A 26,507-nucleotide genomic window follows, 5' to 3' on the forward strand; every position below is an offset into this window, starting at 1 on the left:
GAGAGACGACAGACAAAGTGATCCAGAGAGATGACAGACAAAGTGATCCAGAGAGACGACAAAGTGATCCAGAGAGACGACAGACTAAGTGATCTAGTGAGATGACAGACAAAGTGATCCAGAGAGACGACAGAGTGATCCAGAGAGACGACAGACAAAGTGATCCAGAGAGACGACAAAGTGATCCAGAGAGACGACAAAGTGATCCAGAGAGACGACAGACAAAGTGATCCAGAGAGACGACAGACAAAGTGATCCAGAGAGACGACAGACTAAGTGATCTAGTGAGATGACAGACAAAGTGATCCAGAGAGACGACAGACTAAGTGATCTAGTGAGATGACAGACAAAGTGATCCAGAGAGACGACAGACTAAGTGATCCAGTGAGATGACAGACAAAGTGATCCAGAGAGACGACAAAGTGATCCAGAGAGACGACAGACAAAGTGATCCAGAGAGACGACAGACAAAGTGATCCAGAGAGACGACAGACTAAGTGATCCAGAGAGATGACAGACAAAGTGATCCAGAGAGATGACAGACAAAGTGATCCAGTGAGATGACAGACAAAGTGATCCAGAGAGACGACAAAGTGATCCAGAGAGACGACAAAGTGATCTAGAGAGACGACAGACTAAGTGATCTAGTGAGATGACAGACTAAGTGATCTAGAGAGACGACAGACAAAGTGATCTAGAGAGACGACAGACTAAGTGATCTAGTGAGATGACAGACTAAGTGATCCAGAGAGACGACAGAGAGTGATCCAGAGAGACGACAGAGTGACCAGTCAAAAATGTCGACACACCTAATTCCAGGGTTTCATGGACTGTTGTTCCAGGTGACTACCTCATGAAGCTGGTTGAGAGAATGCCAAGAGTGTGCAAAGCTGTCATCAAGGCAAAGGGTGGCTACTTTGAAGAATCTCAAATATAATATATATTTTGATTTGTCTAGCACTTTTTGGGTTACTACATGATTCCATGTGTGTTATTTCATTGTTTTGATGTCTTCACTATTATTTTACAACGTAGAAAATAGTAAAAATAAAGAAAAATGTGTAGGTTGTCCAAACGTTTAGCTGGTACTGTAGCTATGTATGAATATATGTATGTATGAACACATTAAAATACAAAAACACAATGGGAAGCTCAAATAAATCATCACAAATCACCCAGAAACTGTTACATTCCTCTACAAATAAGTCCCCAATCGATACTTTAAATTGCCCAAATGGCACCAGAACATAATTAACATGATGAATCAATACCATTGATAATCCAGTTACTTCAAGGACAATTCCATCACAATAAAAACAGTTATGCTGTAAGTGTATATGCACTACGGTAAGATTTGATAGAAATGTTGGTGTTTTATTGTTTTTGTCAGTCACATTGCATGATTTACATTTACATTTAACATTTAAGTCATTTAGCAGACGCTCTTATCCAGAGCGACTTACAAAGTGATCAGATGACATCCAGAGCAGCCACTTTACAATAGTGATCCAGGGGGTGGGGGGTGAAAGGATTACTTTATCCTACCTAGGTATTCCAGGTGGGGTTTCAGGTGTCTGGAACTGGTGATTCCAGCTGACTACCTCATGAGGGAGTTTGTTCCACCATTGGGGGCCAGAGAATGCCAACAGTTTGACTGGGCTGAGCGGGAACTGTACTTCAGTGGTAGGGAGGCGAGCAGGCCAGAGGTGGGCAAGGTGTGGCTACTCAGAGCCTGGAGGTACTGAGGTGCCGTTGATTCACAGCTCCGTAGGCTAGCACCATGGTTTTAGCGGTTGCGACTCAATGAAGCCAGTGGAGAGTGTGATTTCATTGGGTTTTGAACACCAGACGGGCTTCGTTCTGGATGAGTTGTATTTTGGCACAAGCCCAATAACAAAATAAAGAAAAATGCCTGGATTAGGGTTGTCTGTGTGAGGCACGTTTAGCTGGATGTTGTAGAGCATGAACCTACAGGAACGGGAACCGCCTTGATGTATTGATGAACACATTGTCCAGGATACAAGGTTCTTACGCTCTGGGAAGACACAGTGGAGTTGTCAAATAAATCATCACAAATCCTTCCCGGGAGAAAAGCTGTCTTACAGGTTCCTCTACAAATCCGTCCCCACACTGATACTGTCTAGAATGCAGAGATGCCCAAATGGTCACAGAAGAAACAGAAATTAATTGGTGTCGTCTGCATAGCAATGAACAATACCATTGATAATCCAGTGACTTGGTGTATAGCGAGAATTCCAGAACAAGCCCTAACACCAGTTATGCACGTGGTGAGGAGTGTATTCTCGCCACGCCACCTGGTAAGATTTGATAGAAATGTTGGTGTTTTATTGTTTTTGTCAGGGTCACAGGAGGATCTGATGGTTCACATATTAGCCATAGGTTAAGGATGAGAGCAGAGGAGAGAGTTCATTTAGCAGTGCGGAGCTCTTGATACAGAAGAGCAGTCTCAGTTGAATGACTAGTTTTGAAACCTGACTGATTTGGATCAAGAAGGTCATTATGACAGCTCCAGTGGAGCAGCCACTTTACAAAGTGCATCTAAATGTAGTTTTTGACATCGGAGGGATGAGAAGGAGGTTTTTTCAGAAGGGTGCAATCCTCGCTCTCTTGAATTCCAGGGATGAGATGAGTGGGGTTTCAGAGTGAAATCTGGAGAAGAAGGAGGGGATGGTCAAGCGGGATTGACTCCGCTGTCCAAGGCGATTTCATCTGGAGAGAGAGGGGAGAAGGGGTTTGTTAGGGCAGTGTGGCAGAACCAGAGCGGTGAACAGTTTTGACTTAGCAAACGAGGATCGGATGTCGTCGACCTTCTTTTCAAAATGTTACGAAGTCATCTCAGTGGTAGGGAGGCGAAGGTGGCAAAGAGCCAGAGGCAGATGCTTGGATGGTAGAAAGTGACTTTAGCAGCAGCGACAGAAGAGGAAAATGTAGAGAGGAGGGAGTGAAAGGATGCCAGGTCCGCAGGGAGGCGAGTTTTCCTCCATTTCCGCTCGGCTGCCCGGAGCCCTGTTCTGTGAGCTGCAATGAGTCGTCGAGCCACGGAGCGGGAGGGAGGACCGAGCCGGCCTGGAGGATAGGGGACATAGAGAGTCAAAGGATGCAGAAAGGGAGGAGAGGAGGGTTGAGGAGGCAGAATCAGGAGATAGGTTGGAGAAGGTTTGAGCAGAGGGAAGAGATGATAGGATGGAAGAGGAGAGAGTAGCGGGGGAGAGAGAGCGAAGGTTGGGACGGCGCGATACCATCCGAGTAGGGGCAGTGTGGGAAGTGTTGGATGAGAGCGAGAGGGAAAAGGATACAAGGTAGTGGTCGGAGACTTGGAGGGGAGTTGCAATGAGGTTAGTGGAAGAACAGCATCTAGTAAAGATGAGGTCGAGCGTATTGCCTGCCTTGTGAGTAGGGGGAAGGTGAGAGGGAGAGGTCAAAAGAGGAGAGGAGTGGAAAGAAGGAGGCAGAGAGGAATGAGTCAAAGGTAGACGTGGGGAGGTTAAAGTCGCCCAGAACTGTGAGAGGTGAGCCGTCCTCAGGAAAGGAGCTTATCAAGGCATCAAGCTCATTGATGAACTCTCCGAGGAACCTGGAGGGCGATAAATGATAAATGTTAAGCTTGAAAGGGCTGGTAACTGTGACAGCATGGAATTCAAAGGAGGCGATAGACAGATGGGTAAGGGGAGAAAGAGAATGACCACTTGGGAGAGATGAGGATCCCGGTGCCACCACCCCGCTGACCAGAAGCTCTCGGGGTGTGCGAGAACACGTGGGCGGACGAAGAGAGAGCAGTAGGAGTAGCAGTGTTATCTGTGGTGATCCATGTTTCCGTCAGTGCCAAGAAGTCGAGGGACTGGAGGGAGGCATAGGCTGAGATGAACTCTGCCTTGTTGGCCGCAGATCGGCAGTTCCAGAGGCTACCAGAGACCTGGAACTCCACGTGGGTCGTGCGCGCTGGGACCACCAGATTAGGGTGGCCGCGGCCACGCGGTGTGGAGCGTTTGTATGGTCTGTGCAGAGAGGAGAGAACAGGGATAGACAGACACATAGTTGACAGGCTACAGAAGAGGCTACGCTAATGCAAAGGAGATTGGAATGACAAGTGGACTACACGTCTCGAATGTTCAGAAAGTTGAGTTTACGTAGCAAGAATCTTATTGACTAAAATGATTAAAAATGATACAGTACTGCTGAAGTAGGCTAGCTGGCAGTGGCTGCGTTGTTGACTTTGGTCATTTCCTCTGGTCGAGTTCCTGCCCATGGATTTGCAGGCGTTGCATCACCCATTGGTTGCGTGCCACGTCGATGACAGTGCAGTCGGGCATCAGATTTTGCTATATGATGTGGTTAGCTCATATGTTAAATACCTATCCACGCGTTGTAAGATCTGGCATGCGTCTGCAACGTAGTCGGGCAGGAACTCAACCTCTGTTTCACCCTAGTCTACAGTGTACTATTATTCACAGAGTGTAATGCTCTACTAGCAAGCCCAGCTAAAATAGTCTAAATATATTGCATGGGTGTATCAAATCAAAGATTATTTGTCACGTGCGCCAAATACAACAGGTGTAGTAGACCTTACAGTGAAATGCTGAATACAGGCTCTAACCAATAGTGCAATTTAAGTTAAAAAGTTAGTGCTTTTTAAGTATTAGGTAAACAATAGATAAGGAAACAGTAAAATGACAGTGAAAATAACAGTAGCGAGGCTATATACAGGTGGTACCTTAGAGTCAATGTGCGGGGACACCGGTTAGAATGTATAGTTAACGTGACTATGCATAGATGAACAGGGAGCCGCAGCAGCGTAAAAGAAGGGTATTTCACATGATTTAAGGGTTGTAATCCAATTTGCGAAAGATTGTCTTCCAAATATTCTCAAATCTGCCTAAAACAATATGTGCATTTACCCACCAGACTTATTGCGGGTAAAAGGCTTTGAGTGATGACGTAGTGCACATAAAAATAACTTTTGCCACTAAATTCTCACGTACCAAATGAAAAAGTTAAATGGTTTTCCATCATTTTCAACTACACTGATGGTTTGGTCTCAAAAACTGTTTCGTTAAATAACAAATGTGTCTCTGGTCATGGCATATGCACTTGAACCAACCGCTCACAGGCTACCAACCGCTCACAGGCGGGTGGTAGCCTGTGCTGCCACCACCATGTTTGACAGTGGGGATGGTGTGTTCAGGGTGATGAGCTGTGTTGCTTTTACGCCAAACATAACGTTTTGCATTGTTGCCAAAAAGTTCAATTTTGGTTTCATCTGACCAGAGCACCTTCTTCCACATGTTTGGTGTGTCTCCCAGGTGGCTTGTGGCAAACTTTAAACGACACTTTTTATGGATATCTTTAAGAAATGGCTTTCTTCTTGCCACTCTTCCATAAAGGCCAGATTTGTGCAATATACGACTGATTGTTGTCCTATGGACAGAGTCTCCCACCTCAGCTGTAGATCTCTGCAGTTCATCCAGAGTGATCATGGGCCTCTTGGCTGCATCTCTGATCAGTCTTCTCCTTGTATGAGCTGAAAGTTTAGAGGGACGGCCAGGTCTTGGTAGATTTGCAGTGGTCTGATACTCATTCCATTTCAATATTATCGCTTGCACAGTGATCCTTGGGATGTTTAAAGCTTGGGAAATCTTTTTGTATCCAAATCCGGCTTTAAACTTCTTCACAATAGTATCTCGGACCTGCCTGGTGTGTTCCTTATTCTTCATGATGCTCTCTGCGCTTTAACGGACCTCTGAGACTATCACAGTGCAGGTGCATTTATACGGAGACTTGATTACACACAGGTGGATTGTATTTATCATCATTAGTCATTTAGGTCAACATTGGATCATTCAGAGATCCTCACTGAACTTCTGGAGAGAGTTTGCTGCACTGAAAGTAAAGGGGCTGAATAATTTTGCACGCCCAATTTTTCAGTTTTTGATTTGTTAAAAAAGTTTGAAATATCCAATAAATGTCGTTCCACTTCATGATTGTGTCCCACTTGTTGTTGATTCTTCACAAAAAAATACAGTTTTATATCTTTATGTTTGAAGCCTGAAATGTGGCAAAAGGTCTCAAAGTTCAAGGGGGCCGAATACTTTCGCAAGGCACTGTACGTCATCTAACCAAGGATAAAGCAGACATGAAATGCCAGTACTGGCGACATCGTGTGGAAGCTGTAGGCGTTGACAGGGGAACCTCATTTATTTCCTGTCGCCTTAGACAATACATTGACTGGCGGATGAATATTTTTTTTGTGTTTTTGGTGAACAATTTTCCGAGTAATTTTTCTCCTAAACCCGGTCTGTTATAGCCACAGACAAGATTTAACCAGTTTTAGAGACTTCAGAGTTTTCTATACACACATACTTATCATATGCATATACTATATTCCTGGCATGAGTAGCAGGACTTTGAAATGTTGCGCGATTTTTAACAAAAAGCTGCGAAAATTCGCATCATCCCTAACAGGTTTTAATGTGTCAGGTAATTCATCTGTATGAAATGGTTGGAATGAAATGTGGTTCATGTCACCATTATACTCAAAAGTAATTTGAATGTAGATGCTAATTTGGCTAACAAACGCCGCTACCATACTGTATCATAGCCTTTTTCACTCCTTCGAACAACGTGCACTTTTATTACATTGCACTGGTTCTTAGTCATTGAATGCTAATTGACGAACCCAGCAAATTAAACATCCCAGGTCTGTGGTATTTTTCTGAAAAACAATAGTCACCGGAGGCACATCTATTATGAGGAACATCTTGCCAGTCCACTCTGATTGTAAAATGTGTGAACCATGGTCAAAGAAATGTTTATATCCAACTTTTCCAGAAGCTCACTGCACATCTCTGGTAGTGGGAAGCCATCTTTGATGACGTAATTGTCATGCGCTACTACTGGTATTGGGAGTGAGCTTCGAGGAACATAAAATGAATTTGAAAAAAAAAAGTTTTTGCATTACCTACTTAATAAATAATACATCATTATTTTGTGGAAATTAGGAAGTGTTCTTTTGACAATTTAAACCATCTGTTGCAACATGTTTCAATTAATATTTTCAGGGCTGTGTCCTACAGTAACAAAAGCCACAACCATGGTACAAATTATGGAACCTGTTACTACCCAACCCCAAACAACGTATCCTGTTGCTACCCAACCCCAAACAACGTAACCTGTTGCTACCCAACCCCAAACAACGTAACCTGTTGCTACCCAACCCCAAACAACGTAACCTGTTGCTACCCAACCCCAAACAACGGAACCTGTTGCTACCCAACCCCAAACAACGGAACCTGTTGCTACCCAACCCCAAACAAGGTAACCTGTTACTACCCAACCACAAACAACAATACTCCCTACTACAAGTGGTAGGCCAACTGAGAAAACAGCCTACTGGTGCAAACGCAATGTTAATCTGGTTTGTGAATCTGTGTAATGTTAAACTGCCCGAGCAGATCTCTACTCTCTGACAAGCATAGCATCCTCTCATATCCTCGTTTTAGTGACTGTTTCCAAAGCAAATGTGGTCTGCAACGAGACCAGCATGACGGTGGCTGTGGAGAAGGCCTCCATCGTGGGTCTCTATGAGGACCACATGCGTCTTAATGACCCGTCCTGCAGCCTGAGCTCCAATAGCAGCCACATCTTCAGGACCCTGGCCCTCAACACCTACGGCACCCAGCTGGAGGTCTGGACTTCTATTCACAAAAATAAGTGCCTATCCAGGATCAGATCCTCCCTGTTCCTATAATCATATTATGATCAAAAATGGAAATCTGATCCTATTTCAGCACAGTATTACATATTTGACATATTATTTCAACCAGATCTTTGCCATTTCTATCACTCTGACAGTGATCATCAATTAAAGCAAAATATGTTGTTTTTTAGGAGGAAGAGGACAACCTAATCTTCAGAAACGTGATCACTTCCTTTGAGGACTCCAGTGCCGTGATCACTTCCTTTGAGGACTCCAGTGCCGTGATCACTTCCTTTGAGGACTCCAGTGCCGTGATCACTTCCTTTGAGGACTCCAGTGCCGTGATCACTTCCTTTGAGGACTCCAGTGCCGTGATCACTTCCTTTGAGGACTCCAGTGCCGTGATCACTTCCTTTGAGGACTCCAGTGCCGTGATCACTTCCTTTGAGGACTCCAGTGCCGTGATCACTTCCTTTGAGGACTCCAGTGCCGTGATCACTTCCTTTGAGGACTCCAGTGCCGTGATCACTTCCTTTGAGGACTCCAGTGCCGTGATCACTTCCTTTGAGGACTCAGTGCCGTGATCACTTCCTTTGAGGACTCCAGTGCCGTGATCACTTCCTTTGAGGACTCCAGGATCACTTGAGGACTCCAGTGCCGTGATCACTTCCTTTGAGGACTCCAGTGCCGTGATCACTTCCTTTGAGGACTCCAGTGCCGTGATCACTTCCTTTGAGGACTCCAGTGCCGTGATCACTTCCTTTGAGGACTCCAGTGCCGTGATCACTTCCTTTGAGGACTCCAGTGCCGTGATCACTTCCTTTGATCACTTCCTTTGAGGACTCCAGTGCCGTGATCACTTCCTTTGAGGACTCCAGTGCCGTGATCACTTCCTTTGAGGACTCCAGTGCCGTGATCACTTCCTTTGAGGACTCCAGTGCCGTGATCACTTCCTTTGAGGACTCCAGTGCCGTGATCACTTCCTTTGAGGACTCCAGTGCCGTGATCACTTCCTTTGAGGACTTGCCGTGATCACTTCCTTTGAGGACTCCAGTGCCGTGATCACTTCCTTTGAGGACTCCAGCCGTGATCACTTCCTTTGAGGACTCCAGTGCCGTGATCACTTCCTTTGAGGACTCCAGTGCCGTGATCACTTCCTTTGAGGACTCCAGTGCCGTGATCACTTCCTTTGAGGACTCCAGTGCCGTGATCACCAAGAGGGACGAGATGGAGATCGAATTCTGGTGCGTCTACCTCAAGAAGGGTAACGTGAGCCTGGAATTCATGGCCCACAAGATTCCGTACATTTTCAGAGAGAAAGGCTTCGGGAAGTTCACCTACCAGTTTGAGTTCTACCACAGTAGTAGTTTTAACAGGATGGTGGATCCAGCCAGTTACCCAGTGGAGGTGTGTATGTAGTGTAACTAGTTCACTGAACTATGCTTGTGTTACCTAGCCTGACACCTGATCCAGACTGATTAGGTTTTAGATCAGTGGACTAACTCGATCTTGATTCATGCAGACAGCCCAGTTTCATAGAACAAGAAATTGCATCGTCTTTGCTGCTATAGGGCGGCAGGCAGCCTAGTGGATAGGGCTTTTAACCAAAAGGTCACTGGTTCAAATCCCGAGCCGACTAGGTTAAAAAATCTCTCAATGTGTCCTTGACCAAGGCACCTAACCATAATTGCTCCTGTAAGTCACTGGATAAGAACATCTGCGAAATGACTCAAATTCAAAATTATGTACTTTCCCGACGTTATATATAGAGCTATATTGAGTTAACTAATGAATAATGTCAATTTATCCTAAAGAGGATCTAGCCAATGTACAGGCTAATTGGTTATGTCAGTTCTATAATCAGCTTACCATACCCAAATCTTGACCCTTTGGGTTGGTGGAAGGGAGTAAAACTAACAAACTGACCTTAGATCAGTGTCATAGGACAACATCATCTTCTCTGTGGTTCCAGGTGGAACTGAAAGATGGTCTACATGGAGATCACATCCACGTCCTCTGTCCCCAACACTGAAATGTTTGTGGAGTCATGCATAGCAACGCCAACAGACAATCCCAATGCCCCAGAGCACTACAGCATTATTTATAGCTCCTTTCAAAACTATCTGAGGTGGTTTGAACACCAACTATATCTGTCATTTCTTGTAATATTTAGTGAATTGGGAAAAATGAAGGATACACATGTTTTGGGAGGAACACTTTGTATCACCGGAGGTTGATGGCACCTTAGTTTTTTTAATTTTTTAATTTTACCTTTATTTAACCAGGCAAGTCAGTTAAGAACAAATTCTTATTTTCAATGACGGCCTAGGAACAGTGGGTTAACTGCCTGTTCAGGGGCAGAACGACAGATTTGTACCTTGTCAGCTCGGGGGTTTGAACTTGCGGTTACTAGTCCAACGCTCTAACCAATAGGCTACCCTGCCGCCCTGGCAGTTGGGGAGGATGGGCTCATAGTAATGTCTGGAACAGAATCAATGGAATGGAATGGTAATCGAACACATCAAACATATGATTTCCATGTGTTTGATACCATTCCATTCACGCCACTCCAGACATTATTATGAACAGTCCTCCCCTCAGCAGCCTCCTGTGCTTTGTATTAATGACTAAATACTCTATGTTGCTCTTGTAATTGTCTCATTGATAATAATTACGGTAAAATTGAATGAGAAATGTGAGAATGAGATAATTAAACATTTGGTACAGTATGTTTCACACATTGTCTGCTTCTCCCTTTCCCTTACCTAAAGATTTAATCACAACTGGATCCGGCCTCTATCACTAATCCACGCCCTTAGAAGTGACCCCAGCACAGGAGGTTGGTGCCACCTTAATTGGGTAGGACAGTCTCTTGGTAACGGCAGGAGCGGAATCAGTGGAATGGTATCAAACACATCAAGGTGCAAAATGAGAGAGATATTACAGGATTATGGGTACTAAGCCAGTCTACGTCATGGATTTTTGGCTACTTCTGGGCTACGGCACCCAATATCATAAACTGAGCACTCCAGATTGTTCACTTTGTCTGCTTTATGTAGTCAGACATTACCGCCACACTAATACATAGAAGAGGGGAGGGAAAAGAGGGCAATAGTAATGCAAATCTGGTTCTGCGTAAGCCAGCTCTATAGCCCTATATTCAAACATGACAATGACAGAGGAGTGGGCTGAATCAGAAACACTAGCATCCAGGCTAGGGATATGCTAACTATTAGCAGAAACAGACTAGCATCTAGGCTAGGGATATGCTAACTATTAGCAGAAACAGACTAGCATCCAGGCTAGGGATATGCTAACTATTAGCAGAAACAGACTAGCATCTAGGCTAGGGATATGCTAACTATTAGCAGAAACAGACTAGCATCTAGGCTAGGGATATGCTAATTATCAGCAGAAACAGACTGGCATTCAGGCTAGGAACATGCTAACTATTAGTCAACCCTCATCACAGCCTGTTTGATGCTCTAGTGCAGGGGTATTCAATTCTGACCTTACGAGCTCTGGAGCCTGCTGGTTTTCTGTTCTAGCTGATAATTAATTGCACCCACCTCGTATCCCAGGTCTAAATCAGGCCCAGATTAGAGACGAACAATGAAAAAACTCAGTGGAACTCACTTCGAGGTGGAGAGTTGAGGGCTCGAATGGTTTTTACGTTTAATGGAATACTTTGTCGGTCAAAAGAGTTGAGAAAAAGAGTCATGTATAGACTTTACTCCACACACAGAGATGCATACAAAGCTCTCCCTCGCCCTCCATTTGGCAAATCTGACCATAATTCTATCCTCCTGATTCCTGCTTTCAAGCGAAAATTAAAGCAGGACACACATATTCATAAAGCGTCTGATCCTAGATCAGCACTCTTACTCTGAATACACTCTGTAAGTACAGACATAGAAATTCCCAAAGAGAGAGGTAGATGGCACTTTGTTCATGCTCTTGAAGAAAGCCTGCCAGTGATGTAATTATAGCTGTGAATTTAGTCATTGTGGGCCATTTTGACTGATGAAGTCCGTTTCAGATTTCTTGGCAGAAAATGGCTGACAAGACATTCCTATCAGCCATTAAGCTAATTGATGTCAGTCCATAGTATCTATGATGTTGTAAGACAGTACTTCACGGTCTCTCCCTGTCATTTAGGACTTGCTTTACTCTGCACTAGTGTCCAGGGATTTGAGAGACAGAGAAGAGAAACTGGGAGAAACTCGATAGAGGAACCAGACAGAAAAATACATATCGCTTCATACATCCCTCCCTTCCTTCATGTCTCTCTGGCTCAGCACAGAACATGGGTCATGTTCCAACATTTTCACATCTCTTCCTTCATGTCTCTCTGGCTCAGCACAGAACATGGGTCCACTAGGTTTAGGTCCACTAGGTCAGCACAGAACATGGGTCCACTAGGTTTAGGCTGTGTCATAAACTCTGTGGCTGGATTTATTTCTGCTTCATTGTCGTGCTTTGTTTCTTTTTTTCTCTCTGAGGAGGAAGTTCAAATCAAATCAAATTTTATTTGTCACATACACATGGTTAGCAGATGTTAATGCGAGTGTAGCAAAATGCTTGTGCTTCTAGTTCCGACAATGCAGTAATAACCAACAAGTAATCTAACTAACAATTCCAAAACTACTGTCTTATACACAATGTAAGGGGATAAAGAATATGTACATAAGGATATATGAATGAGTGATGGTACAGAGCAGCATAGGCAAGATACAGTAGATGGTATCGAGTACAGTATATACATATGAGATGAGTATGTAAACAAAGTGGCATAGTTAAAGTGGCTAGTGATACATGTATTACATAAGGATGCAGTCGATGATATAGAGTACAGTATATACGTATGCATATGAGATGAATAATGTAGGGTAAGTAACATTATATAAGGTAGCATTGTTTAAAGTGGCTAGTGATATATTTACATAATTTCCCATCAATTCCCATTATTAAAGTGGCTGGAGTTGAGTCAGTGTCAGTGTGTTGGCAGCAGCCACTCAATGTTAGTGGTGGCTGTTTAACAGTCTGATGGCCTTGAGATAGAAGCTGTTTTTCAGTCTCTCGGTCCCAGCTTTGATGCACCTGTACTGACCTCGCCTTCTGGATGATAGCGGGGTGAACAGGCAGTGGCTCGGGTGGTTGATGTCCTTGATGATCTTTGTGGCCTTCCTGTAACATCGGGTGGTGTAGGTGTCCTGGAGGGCAGGAAGTTTGCCCCCGGTGATGCGTTGTGCAGACCTCACTACCCTCTGGAGAGCCTTACGGTTGAGGGCGGAGCAGTTGCCGTACCAGGCGGTGATACAGCCCGCCAGGATGCTCTCGATTGTGCATCTGTAGAATTTGTGAGTGCTTTTGGTGACAAGCCGAGTTAGCAGGAAATGTGTGTTTCCAGGAATAGACCATCTCATCTCCCTGCAGACCACTTCTACATCACTAATCATCAACCCTTCTCCCCTCTCTCAATAGCAAGGCTATGCTCACTGAGTCTGTACATAGTCAAATCTTTCCTTAATTTTGGGTCAGTCACAGTGGTCAGGTATTCTGCAACTGCGTACTCTCTGTTTAGGGCCAAATAGCATTCTAGTTTGCACTGTTTTTTTGTTAATTCTTTCCAAAGTGTAAGTAATTCACTTTTAGTTTTCTCATGATTTGGTTGAGTGTAATTGTGTTGCTGTCCTCTCCATGTCTCTCTCTCTTTCTCACACACACACACACACACACACACACACACACACACACACACACACACACACACACACACACACACACACACACACACACACACACATATAACAATAATCACATACATACGTACCCACACACACACACACACACACACACACACACACACACACATATAACAATAATCACATACATACGTACCCACACACACACACACACACACACACACACACACTCAGATATAACAATAATCAGACACATACAGAGTTCCAGTCACAGAGGCATTGATTACAGAGTAAAGGCACAACTCTTCAGTGGCATCCCAGCGATTGAGCCCACTGATCTCACTCACACAGAACTACCCTACACCTTGAGCTCTTTCTCCGCTCTCTCTCCAGATGACATCCTGCGACGAGTGAGGTCTGGCTGCCCGACAATCTTCCCGTTCAACCCCATCCCCTCCTCCCTTCTCCAGACCATCTCTGGAGACCTTCTCCCAGTCCTCACTTCCCTCATCAACTCATCCCTGACTACTGGCTACGTCCCCTCTGACTTTAAAATTGCCCAAGTTGCTCCCCTCCTCAAAAGAAACCAACACTCGACTCATCTGGTGTCAAAAACGATTGACCTGTATCCCTTCTTTCTTTTCTTTTCAAAACCCTTGAGCATGCTGTCTAGGATCAACTCTCTCGCTATCTCTATCAGAATGATTTTCTTGACCCTAGCCTTCAAAACGGGTCACTCAACTGAGACTCCTCTCCTCTGTGTTCACGGAGGCTCTCCTCACTGCCAGAGCTAACTCTCTCTCCTCTGTGTCACGGAGGCTCTCCTCACTGCCAGAGCTGACTCTCTCTCCTCTGTGTCACAGAGACTCTCCTCACTGCCAGAGCTGACTCTCTCTCCTCTGTGTCACGGAGGCTCTCCTCACTGCCAGAGCTGACTCTCTCTCCTCTGTGTCACGGAGGCTCTCCTCACTGCCAGAGCTGACTCTCTCTCCTCTGTGTCACGGAGACTCTCCTCACTGCCAGAGCTGACTCTCTCTCCTCTGTGTCACGGAGGCTCTCCTCACTGCCAGAGCTGACTCTCTCTCCTCTGTGTCACGGAGGCTCTCTGCACTGCCAAAGCTGACTCTCTCTCCTCTGCACTGCCAGAGCTGACTCTCTCCCCTCTGTGTCACGGAGGCTCTCCTCACTGCCAGAGCTGACTCTCTCTCCTCTGTGTCACGGAGGCTCTCCTCACTGCCAGAGCTGACTCTCTCTCCTCTGTGTCACGGAGGCTCTCCTCACTGCCAGAGCTGACTCTCTCTCCTCTGTGTCACGGAGGCTCTCCTCACTGCCAGAGCTGACTCTCTCTCTCCTCTGTGTCACGGAGGCTCTCCGCACTGCTAGAGCTGACTCTCTCTCCTCTGTGTCACGGAGGCTCTCCTCACTGCCAGAGCTGACTCTCTCTCTCCTCTGTGTCACGGAGGCTCTCCGCACTGCCAGAGCTGACACTCTCTTCTCTGTGTCACGGAGGCTCTCCTCACTGCCTAGAGCTGACTCTCTCTCCTCTGTGTCACGGAGGCTCTCCTCACTGCCAGAGCTGACTCTCTCTCCTCTGTGTCACGGAGGCTCTCCTCACTGCCAGAGCTGACTCTCTCTTCTCTGTGTCACGGAGGCTCTCCTCACTGCCAGAGCTGACTCTCTCTCTCCTCTGTGTCACGGAGGCTCTCCGCACTGCTAGAGCTGACTCTCTCTCCTCTGTGTCACGGAGGCTCTCCTCACTGCTAGAGCTGACTCTCTCTCCTCTGTGTCACGGAGGCTCTCCTCACTGCCAGAGCTGACTCTCTCTCTCCTCTGTGTCACGGAGGCTCTCCGCACTGCCAGAGCTGACTCTCTCTCTCCTCTGTGTCATGGAGACTCTCCTCACTGCCAGAGCTAACTCTCTCTCCTCTGTGTCACGGAGGCTCTCTGCACTGCCAGAGCTGACTCTCTCTCCTCTGTGTCACGGAGGCTCTCTGCACTGCCAGAGCTGACTCTCTCTCCTCTGTGTCACAGAGACTCTCCTCACTGCCAGAGCTGACTCTCTCTCCTCTGTGTCACGGAGGCTCTCTGCACTGCCAGAGCTGACTCTCTCTCCTCTGCACTGCCAGAGCTGACTCTCTCTCCTCTGTGTCACGGAGGCTCTCCTCACTGCCAGAGCTGACTCTCTCTCCTCTGCACTGCCAGAGCTGACTCTCTCTCCTCTGTGTCACGGAGGCTCTCTGCACTGCCAGAGCTGACTCTTTCTCCTCTGTTCTCATACTCCTAGATCTATCCACTGCCTTCGACACGTGAACCATCAGGTCCTCCTCTCCACCCTCTCAGGGCTGGGCGTCTCAGGCGCTGCACACTCTTGGACTGCATCCTACCTGGCAGGCCGCTCCTACCACGTGACGTGGAGAGGATCTGTGTCTGCACTACGTACTCTCACTACTGGTGTCCCCTGGTTCTAGTCTCTCTCCTCTTCCCTCTATACACCAAGTCATGTCCTCACATTGTCTCTCCTATCATTTCTGTGAGGATGACAATCAACTACTTTTCTCCTTCCCTCCTTCTGACACCCAGGTGGCGACACGCATCTCTGCGTGCCTGGCAGATATCTCAACTTGGATGTTGGCCCACCACCTCAAGCTCAACAAGACAGAGCTGCTCTTCCTCCCAGGGAGGCCTGCCTGCCTGCTCAAAAACCTCTCCACCAGTGGTTGACAGCTCCACAGTGTCGCCCTCCCAAAGCGTAAATAACCTCCGCATGACCCTAGACAACACCCTGTCGTTCTCTGCAAACATCAAGCAGTGACTCGCTCCTGCAGGTTCATGCTGTACAACATCAGTAGAGTGGGGATACGCAGCTGGAGGTTGAATGTTTTGAATGTTGAATGTTTGAAGGAGTACGGGACAATAAAAGTTTGGAAATCACTGTTCTACAACATCAGTAGAGTATGACCCTACCTCACACAGGAAGAGGCACAGGTCCTAATCCAGGCACTTGTCCTCTCCCGTCTGAACTACTGAAACTCGTTGTTGGCTGGGTTCTCCTCTTGTGCCATCAAACCCCTGCAACTTATCCAGAATGCTGCATGGTTTTCAACCTTCTCAAGTTCTCTCATGTCACCCACTCCTCTGTACAACCACTGGCTTCCAGTCAAAGCTTGCATCCACTACAAGACCATGGTGCTTTCTGACGGATCAGCAAGAGGAACTGCCCCTCCCTACCTTCAGGCTATGAACAAACTCCACACCCCAACCCGAGCACTCCGTTCTGTCACTTCAGGTCTCTTGTCTGTGATATGTGGCTGTCCCACAGAGCTATCTTAAAATGAATGCATTAACTGTAAGTCGCTCTGGATAAGAGAATCTACTAAATGACAAAAAATGTCAAATGTAGAATGTCAATTAATGAGGGTGTTATTACCAAAGAAGAGAACCCTGTCTCTGGTGTTCAGTGACATTGGTTTTAATACATTTGGGCCTTAACATGGAGGACATTTCAGGAATAATTAGGAACAGACTTGGTTCTGTTTTTGATATAGACATGGATTCTTTCTTGCCAACAAATTTGGTGTAGTTATTTTCATATCAAAAGGTATGTAATCTCATGTCCTTGCCATCACAGCTTGTTGTAGGCTGCAAAACACAAGTGGTGTGTTTGTAAAGGCACAGATAATACGCCCTGACGACTGCTCAGAGCTTTGGAATGTTGTTGCCAGTCAAAACAAAAACACTGGACTAGGCCTACCAAAAATTATTATAGTCACGCCCCCCCCCCCCAAAAAAAATGTTTTTTTTAAAGGTTTTTGGTTGATAGCTTGCTGCCATATTTTAAAAAACAAACTAAAATATAAAATATATACTTTGATAAGTTAATAAATTAATACTGACATTAAATTACAGAACAAAATATGGACAAACCTATAGGAATTTGAGCCAAGAAGACAAGAGGACACTCCCTTATCTTTGGGGTACAGAAAATACCCCCCCTCCTCTCCCATATGAGACCTCCTGCCTCCCTCCCCTAGTCCCCCATCCCTTACTCCTCTGTCCCCCTCTGTCCTCCCCTCTCTCTCTCAAACCACCGTCTGCTCGCCCCGGCACTTCCTACAGCCCACATATACCGCCGAGACAAGATACACCACAATACGAGCACGTTGGCAGCCAGGTAGACTTTATACATTGCTCTAGGTTGCAGTGTGCGTACCGCTGGTCTTCTAGATCATGTCGCCAATCACTGGTAGATACAGCACCGCGGCTGCCATGCTATGAATTAGGTTGCCCTCCCAAGATGAGGACGAGGTCCTGCTTATCCAGGAGAGTGATGAAGAAGGCGACGAGGGTGAGGAGCCAGAAAGAGGACTGCCACAAACAAGACCAAGTGGATGGAGCCTTCGTATTTGTTGGCGGCAATTGTAACCCAATGTCCAGCTCCGAATAGGATTTGGATGAAGTTGAGAAAAGTCTTGAGGAAGTCCCGGAAATGTTTGGGGGGGGGAAATCTCTGCTCTGGAGAACACTGAGTCCTTTTACTGAGTAGAGCAGGGGCTTTCAATCTAACACAGACTCAAATAAAAGATAGAAAAAAGGAGGGTAGATTGCTTAATAGGTGGTTAGAAGTGTCAAATTTGTCAGAGAGTTGTTTTTTCTTCTGCACAGACCCAGGTACAGCTGATCTAGGATGAGGGCCTACTCTACTCTGGGTATGATTTGTTAATATGGGCACAGAAATTCCCAAATAGAGAGACAGACGGCACTTTGTTCATGTTCTTGAAGATACAGAAAGGGAAAGGGGGCACCTAGTCAGTTGCAAAACTGAATGCATTCAACCGTAATGTGTCTTCCGCATTTAACCCAACCACTCTGAATCAGAAAGCCTGCCAGTGATGTAATTATAGCTGTGAATCACAGTCGAGTCATTGTGGGCCATTTGGAATGATCCGTTTTAGATATCTTGGCAGAAAATAGCCGACAACACATCCCTATCAGTCATTCAGCTAGTTGATGTCAGTCCATAGCAACAGTATTATTTTTTGTAAGATACAGTGCTTCACTGTCTCTCCCTATCCTTTAGGACTTGTTTCACTCTGCACTAGTTTTTAGGGGTTTGAGAGAGACAGATAAAAAAAAAAAAGACAGGTAAAGGGGACATGGAGAGAGAGACACATCCCCACCCCAACCAGTTGACCCCTCCCCAAACAAACCCCAGCCACACTCACACAGATCAGTTTATTCCCCTTCTACACCTGATCAAATTTCCAATTGGCTATATTTACTGTACAACATACCACATATTCACCCTGTACACCCTAATTGACAAACAAACAAAGGCTAAATCTTCTCATGCCTTGTTGATTGTTGCTTTAACTAGGCAAGTCAGTTAAGAACAAACTCTCATTTACAATGACAGCCTAGGAACAGTGGGTTAACTGCCTTGTTCAGGGGCAGAATGACAGCCTAGGAACAGTGGGTTAACTGCCTTGTTCAGGGGCAGAATGACAGCCTAGGAACAGTGGGTTAACTGCCTTGTTCAGGGGCAGAATGACAGCCTAGGAACAGTGGGTTAACTGCCTTGTTCAGGGGCAGAACGACAGCCTAGGAACAGTGGGTTAACTGCCTTGTTCAGGGGCAGAACGACAGCCTAGGAACAGTGGGTTAACTGCCTTGTTCAGGGGCAGGACGACAGCCTAGGAACAGTGGGTTAACTGCCTTGTTCAGGGGCAGGACGACAGCCTAGGAACAGTGGGTTAACTGCCTTGTTCAGGGGCAGAACGACAGCCTAGGAACAGTGGGTTAACTGCCTTGTTCAGGGGCAGGAACAGTGGGTTAACTGCCTTGTTCAGCCTAGGAACAGTGGGTTAACTGCCTTGTTCAGGGGCAGAACGACAGCCTAGGAACAGTGGGTTAACTGCCTTGTTCAGGGGCAGAACGACAGCCTAGGAACAGTGGGTTAACTGCCTTGTTCAGGGGCAGAACGACAGCCTAGGAACAGTGGGTTAACTGCCTTGTTCAGGGGCAGAACGACAGCCTAGGAACAGTGGGTTAACTGCCTTGTTCAGGGGCAGAATGACAGATGTTTACCTTGTCGGCTCAGGGATTCGATCTTGCAACCTTCCAGTTACTGGCTCAACACTCTAACCACTGGGCTACTTGCCGCTTTGTTGAGATCCTGATTGGCACAGCGGGCTAAGGCACTGCATGTCAGTGCTTGAGGCGTTCCTACAGACACCCTGGTTTGGATCCAGGCTGTATCACAACTGGCCATGATTGGGAGTCCCATAGGGAGGTGCACAATTGGCCCAGCATCGTCCGGGTTTGGCCGGTGTAGGCCGTCATTGTAAATAAGATTGTTTCTTAACTGACTTGCCTAGTTAAATAAAGGATTTTTAAAAATGTTATTAAAAAAAGCTTTTGACTCAATTTGGCATGAGGGTCTGCTAAATAAACTGATGGAAAGCGGTGTTGGGGATAAACATACGACAATATAAAATCCATGTACACCAACAACAAGTGCACGGTTAAAAATTGGGGGAGACAAGGATGCAGCTTCCGTCTGGTCACTACCATAAAGTCCTGATTGATGGTGTGCTGCAGAGATGGTTGTCCTTCTGGAAGGTTCTCCCATCTCCACAGAGGAACTGTAGAGCTCTGTCAGAGTGACCATCGGGTTCTTGGTCACCTCCCTGACCAAGGTCCTTCTCCCCCAATTGCTCAGTTTGGCCGGGAGGACAGCTCTAGGAAGGGGACCTTAAATGATGTAAAAAACAATTGGTATCCTTCCACAGATCTGTGCCTTGACACAATCCTGTCTCGGAGCTCTACGGACAATTCCTTCAACCTCATGCATTGGTTATTGCTCTGACATGCACTCAACTGTGGGACCTTATATACACAGGTGTGTGCCTTTCCAAATCTTGTCCAATCAATTGAATGTACCACAGGTGGACTCCAATCAAGTCGTAGAAACATCTCAAGGATGATCATTGGAAACAGGATGCACCTGAGCTCAATTTCGAGTCTCATAGCAAAGGGGCTGAATACTTATGTAAAAAAGGTATTTCAGTTTTTTATTCTTAATAAATGTGTAAAAATATCATTATGGGGTATTGTGTGTAGATTGCTGAGCTTTTTCTATGTTATCCATTGTAGAATATGGCTGTAACCGAACAAAATGTGGAAAAAGTCAAGGGGTCTGAACACTTATGGAAGGCACTGTTCAGCCATAATATGACATTTGAAATGTCTCTATTCCTTTGGGACTTTTGTGAGTGTAATGTTTACTGTTCATTTTTATTATTTATTTTACTTTTGTTTATTATCTATTTTACTTGCTTTGGGAATGTAAACATATGTTCCTAACCCCTTTGAATTTATTTTAATTGAGAGAGATAGAGAGAGACCATTGAAGTGTTAACTGGTCTCGCCCAGTCTACTCTAGTCCAGTTTGAGTCCATACAGGAAATGTCTCTCTGGTTGAGTAGCCAGAGTAAATATCACTGGGCTGGCACTCTTAACTAATCTGTCTGGCTTTATGTGTTGAAGTGCCCTTCTCCCAGGGTTTCTCTCTATCCCAATGCTCTCACTCGCTCATTCTCTCTCACTCTTTATATTTTCCTCACTCTCTCGTCCCCGTCTTTCTTCTCCTCCCTCCGTCTCTGTCCTGCCTCCCCCTTCTCACTTTATTTCTTCGTTAAGATGGTAAAACACAATCTCACTCTATTCCACATCTGTCCAATGGCTCTCTTTCTTTCTCTCTCTCTCACTCACTCACCCATGTTCTTAAACACGAGGCAGCAGCTCCGACACACATTACACATAGTTCCTTGGCAGACGCTCTTAGGTACAGTGTCTTGCTCTTCCAGTCAGTCCATACATGGCTGAGTCAAAATATCTGGTTCTGACTAGAGAGAAAATTTGAGAAAACGACAACTCCTTTATGCAACATAAGCAAAGCTGTCAGCTTCCCTAAAAACAAATCAGATTCACATAACTGTACTTTTGGAAAGAGGATCAAATTAAAAGTATTTGTTACTGATTGAAGTTGTGAGTGTAGGAGGGGTGGAGTTAGCAGGTCTTATTGAGGAGGGAAGGATCTACTTTCTATCTGAGCTGTTTGCTTGGCCTGTGTTGCAGACCCATCACTTATGACTCTCTCTCTCACACACACAAACACACACATAGATTTACTTTATATCCCTGCAATGCATCTGTTCAACATTAGCCTTACCATTCAAGTACCATTGTGTTTTGTGTCGTCAGGGCTCAGCAACCAACATTTTCACAATGCTTCCTCCCTCCCTTGCTTCATGTCTCTCTGGCTCAGCACAGAACATGGGTCCTGTTAAACATTTTCATCTACACCCCTCCCTTTCGTAATAATGTCTCCCTGGCTCAGCACAGAACATGGGTCCTGTTAAACATTTTCATCTACACCCCTCCCTTTTTAATAATGTCTCCCTGGCTCAGCACAGAACATGGGTCCTGTTAAACATTTTCATCCACTAGGTTTAGGTCCACTAGGGTCAGCACAGAACATGGGTCCACTAGGTTTAGGTCCAATAATGTTTAGGTCCCTAGGTCAGCACAGAACATGGGTCCTGTTAAACATTTTCATCTACACCCCTCCCTTTACGTAATAATGTCTCCCTGGCTCAGCACAGAACATGGGTCCTGTTCCAAAATGTTAATATCGCTTCCTACATCCCTCCCTTCTTTCATGTCTCTCTGGCTCAGCACAGAACATGGGTCCACTAGGTTTAGGTCCACTAGGTTTAGGTCCACTAGGTCAGCACATAACATGGGTCCACTAGGTTTAGGTCCACTAGGTTTAGGCCCACTAGGTCAGCACAGAACATGGGTCCACTAGGTTTAGGTCCACTAGGTTTAGGTCCACTAGGTCAGCACAGAACATGGGTCCACTAGGTCAGCACAGAACATGGGTCCACTAGGTCAGCACAGAACATGGGTCCACTAGGTTTAGGTCCACTAGGTTTAGGTCCACTAGGTCAGCACAGAACATGGGTCCACTAGGTTTAGGTCCACTAGGTTTAGGTCCACTAGGTCAGCACAGAACATGGGTCCACTAGGTTTAGGTCCACTAGGTCAGCACAGAACATGGGTCCACTAGGTTTAGGTCCACTAGGTCAGCACAGAACATGGGTCCACTAGGTTTAGGTCCACTAGGTCAGCACAGAACATGGGTCCACTAGGTTTAGGTCCACTAGGTCAGCACAGAACATGGGTCCACTAGGTCAGCACAGAACATGGGTCCACTAGGTCAGCACAGAACATGGGTCCACTAGGTTTAGGTCCACTAGGTCAGCACAGAACATGGGTCCACTAGGTTTAGGTCCACTAGGTCAGCACAGAACATGGGTCCACTAGGTTTAGGTCCACTAGGTCAGCACAGAACATGGGTCCACTAGGTTTAGGTCCACTAGGTCAGCACAGAACATGGGTCCACTAGGTTTAGGTCCACTAGGTCAGCACAGAACATGGGTCCACTAGGTTTAGGTCCACTAGGTCAGCACAGAACATGGGTCCACTAGGTTTAGGTCCACTAGGTCAGCACAGAACATGGGTCCACTAGGTTTAGGTCCACTAGGTCAGCACAGAACATGGGTCCACTAGGTCAGCACAGAACATGGGTCCACTAGGTTTAGGTCCACTAGCTCAGCACAGAACATGGGTCCACTAGGTTTAGGTCCACTAGGTCAGCACAGAACATGGGTCCACTAGGTTTAGGCTGTGTCATACACCATGTGGCTGGATTTATTTCTGCTTCATTGTCGTGCTTTGTTTCTTTTTGCTCTCTGAGGAGGAAGTGTGTGTTTCCCAGAAATAGACCACTACTCATCTTGTCTCCCTGCAGACCACTTCTACATCACTAATCATCAACCCTTCTCTTCCCTCCCCCTCCACATACACACCCTAAACCCCCAACGTTAATTCCTGTAAGAACTGCCACTTTCCCAATCACTATGATCTTCATCTCTCTCTCGGTCTCACTCACTCACTCACATACACTCACAGATATAACAATAATCACATAAATACATACCCACACACATACACAATTCCAGTCACAGAGGAAGTGATTACAGAGTAAAGGCACACACTCTTCTGTCTTTCATGTGGCTGTGTGGCATCCCGGCCACCCCTGCTGATTGGTTAAGCCAGTTTGTCTCAGACAGGAAGTAGCTGAGGGCTCCCCACCCCAATCTGCTCCCCACACCAATCTGGCTCTCGTTTGGGAAACCAACACCATCATCTGCACTTCAATACACACACTCACATAGACACACACACTCACATAGACACACACACATAGACACACACACTCACATAGACACACACACATCAAAGTAGGGCCAGACAGAGTTTGCAGAGGCATACTTTTCAGATTAGAAAAAAACTCTGGAGATTGTTATTATTGGAAACAAACAGGACTACTGTAGGCAATGCTTGACTTGGACTGAAATAGGTTCCGGTACTCATTATGTGTGCCGGTACACTTTATATGTAGGTTCAGGAGCTCCATAATGCTTTTGAGCTAATATTCTATAATAGGAACAGAAGCTCAAGCAGCAGAACATTTGAGATGCTGGTACTCAGCTCCGGCATTAATGACAGTGTTATTACCAAAGAAAATAACCCTGACATTGGTTTTAATGCATCAACATTTGGTCTTAACATGAAGGACACTTTAATTAGGAACAGACTTGGTTTTGTTTTTGATATAGACAAGGATTCATTCTTGCTAAAAGAACACTTAAAAACATTAGCAACAAATATGGTATAGTTATTTTCATATCAAAGGCATATCATCTCATGTCCTTGCTATTACAGCTTGTTGTAGGCTGCAAAGCATAAGGTATGTGTTTGTAAAGGCACAGATGACACGCCCATGGTGTTTGTAAAGGCACAGATGACACGCCCATGGTGTTTGTAAAGGCACAGATGACACGCCCATGCCTGGACTGGACAATCTAAGAGCTTTGGAATGTTGTTGTCAGTCAAAACAAAACAACTGGAGTAGGCCTACCAAAAAAGTATTATAGTCCAACAAAAAAAACACACAGATAAAAATATAAAATATATACTTTGGTAAGCTACTGAAATGATACGGACATTAAATTACAGAACAGAATATGGACAAACCTGTAGGAGTTTGAGCCAAGAAGACACTCAGTTTTGGAGGACATAAAAGACCCCCTCTCCACCCGTGTCCTCTCCCCTATCCAGGGAAAGCTCTTGCCTCCCTCCACCAGTCCTCTGCCCTATCCCTCCCTCTGTTCCCCTCTGTCCTCCCTCCTCTCTCAAACCACCGTCTGCTCACCCCGGCACTTCCTACAGCCCATATACACCGCGGAGACAAGATACACCACAGCGCCCAGACATGCGAACACAGTGGCAGCCAGGTAGACTTTATACAGGCAGTTGTGTTTGTATTGCTCCAGGTTGCAGTATGCGTAGCGCTCCGTTTTGTAGATCATGACGCCGATCACCGGTAGATAAAGCACTGCGGCCGCGATGTCGTGAAGAAGGTTGCTAAGCAACCACCGGTCCCCTCCTAAAATGGGGACGAGGTCCTTCTTGTCCAGGAGAGTGATGAAGAAGGCGGCGAGGGTGAGGAGCCAGAAGAGGACTGCCACAAACAGGACGAAGTGGATGGAGCCTTCGTATTTGTTGGCGGCGATTGTGACCCATAGTCCAGCTCCGAATAGGATTTGGAGAATTCGGATGATGCCGAGAAAACTCTTGAGGAAGTCCCGGAAATGTGTGCTCACCTCCGGCTGGGGGGGCATCTCTGCTCCAGCGAACACTGGGACCTTTTACTGAGTAGAGCAGGGGAGTTCAATCTACCACCGACTGATAATAAGGACAGAAAAAACGGAAAAGTAAAAGGGAGGGTAGATTGACAAATAAATAGGTGGTTAGAAGTGTAATTTTTTTCAGCGAGTTGTCTTTTCTTCTGCACAGTCCGGGGTTTTGAAATTAGGAGGATTGTGTGTGTTTCGTCTTTTCCGTTTCCTTTCCACTCCCCCCTCTCTCTCTCTCTCTCTCTCGGGGGTTGGGGTAGGAAACCGAAAGGGGGACGGATTCAAATTCAAAGACCGCTCCTCCTCTCAATTCAAAGGACATTATTGACATGGGAAACACATGTTTACATTGCCAAAACAAGTGAAATAGATAATAACCAAAAGTGAAAAACAATCAAATTAACAGTAAACATTACACTCACAAAATAATATAAGCATTTAAAATATATTAAGACTATGTACAGTGTTGTAACAATATGCAAATGGCTGAAGTACAAAAGGCAAAATAAATAAACATAAATATGGGTTGTATTTACAATGGTGTTTGTTCTCTCTCTCACTCTCTGCCGGTCATATTGTGTGTGTGTGTGTGTGTGTGTTCGCGCAAGAGAGAGATTGTTTGGCAATGTTAACATATGTTTCCCATGCCAATAAAGCGCCTTGAATTGAAATTGACTGAATTGAGAGAGACAGAGCTTTGCTGAGAGTTTGTTTGATTCATGTTAATCTCTTTGTTCCTCATCGATCTCTGTTCTTTAAGCGCATTAAATCTGTTCACACTCCTGAAACAGTTTTCTTGACAACGTTAATACAACAATGTGTTTCGTTAGCTGGCCGTATTAAAGTAGATTGAAAAAGTTGACAGTTTGACTAAACCATGCACTCTTTTCATGCCAAGTTGTCAAAAAGACACACATGCTGTTTTCAGAGTGTAGCCAAAACCTTGGAATGTGATGCACAAGAATAGAGCAGAAAATAACTGTTTATCTTGAAGGAACCTTGAGAGTTGGCTGAGTGTCAGAAATGTTTAGTGAGTCTGTTTTACTGTTTTATGGTTCTCAAATAATCTCCAGCAGTAGGTTACTTCCAAGAGGTTACTAATCCTTCTGAAGCACTCGGATGCCCCTTGGTGGCCTACACACACAAAGATTTGATTTGACATACTGTACATACTCACACATGAACGCACGCACGCACATACACACACAGCCTAATTGTGCACAATATTTTATATGCCATTAAAAAAATATATTTAACCTTTAT

At 45.6% G+C, this 26,507-nt stretch overlaps 1 protein-coding gene and 2 pseudogenes across 1 annotated transcript; 1 reads left to right on the forward strand and 2 right to left on the reverse strand.

Annotated features, from left to right (window-relative positions):
• Positions 1–1,604: 1,604 nt before the first annotated feature.
• On the forward strand, positions 1,605–10,383 carry LOC135561178 (transforming growth factor beta receptor type 3-like; annotated as a pseudogene).
• A 7,115-nt stretch (positions 10,384–17,498) lies between these two features.
• On the reverse strand, positions 17,499–17,989 carry LOC115117340 (MARVEL domain-containing protein 1-like; annotated as a pseudogene).
• A 6,083-nt stretch (positions 17,990–24,072) lies between these two features.
• LOC115117334 (MARVEL domain-containing protein 1-like) lies at positions 24,073–25,484 on the reverse strand. Its single transcript, XM_029645805.2, has one exon. The coding sequence runs from the start codon at positions 25,227–25,229 to the stop codon at positions 24,741–24,743; it is 489 nt and encodes a 162-aa protein (XP_029501665.1). The 5' UTR covers positions 25,230–25,484; the 3' UTR covers positions 24,073–24,740.
• Positions 25,485–26,507: the final 1,023 nt, after the last annotated feature.

The sequence above is a fragment of the Oncorhynchus nerka genome, linkage group LG16, assembly GCF_034236695.1.
Source record: "Oncorhynchus nerka isolate Pitt River linkage group LG16, Oner_Uvic_2.0, whole genome shotgun sequence".
Lineage (NCBI taxonomy): Eukaryota > Metazoa > Chordata > Actinopteri > Salmoniformes > Salmonidae > Oncorhynchus > Oncorhynchus nerka.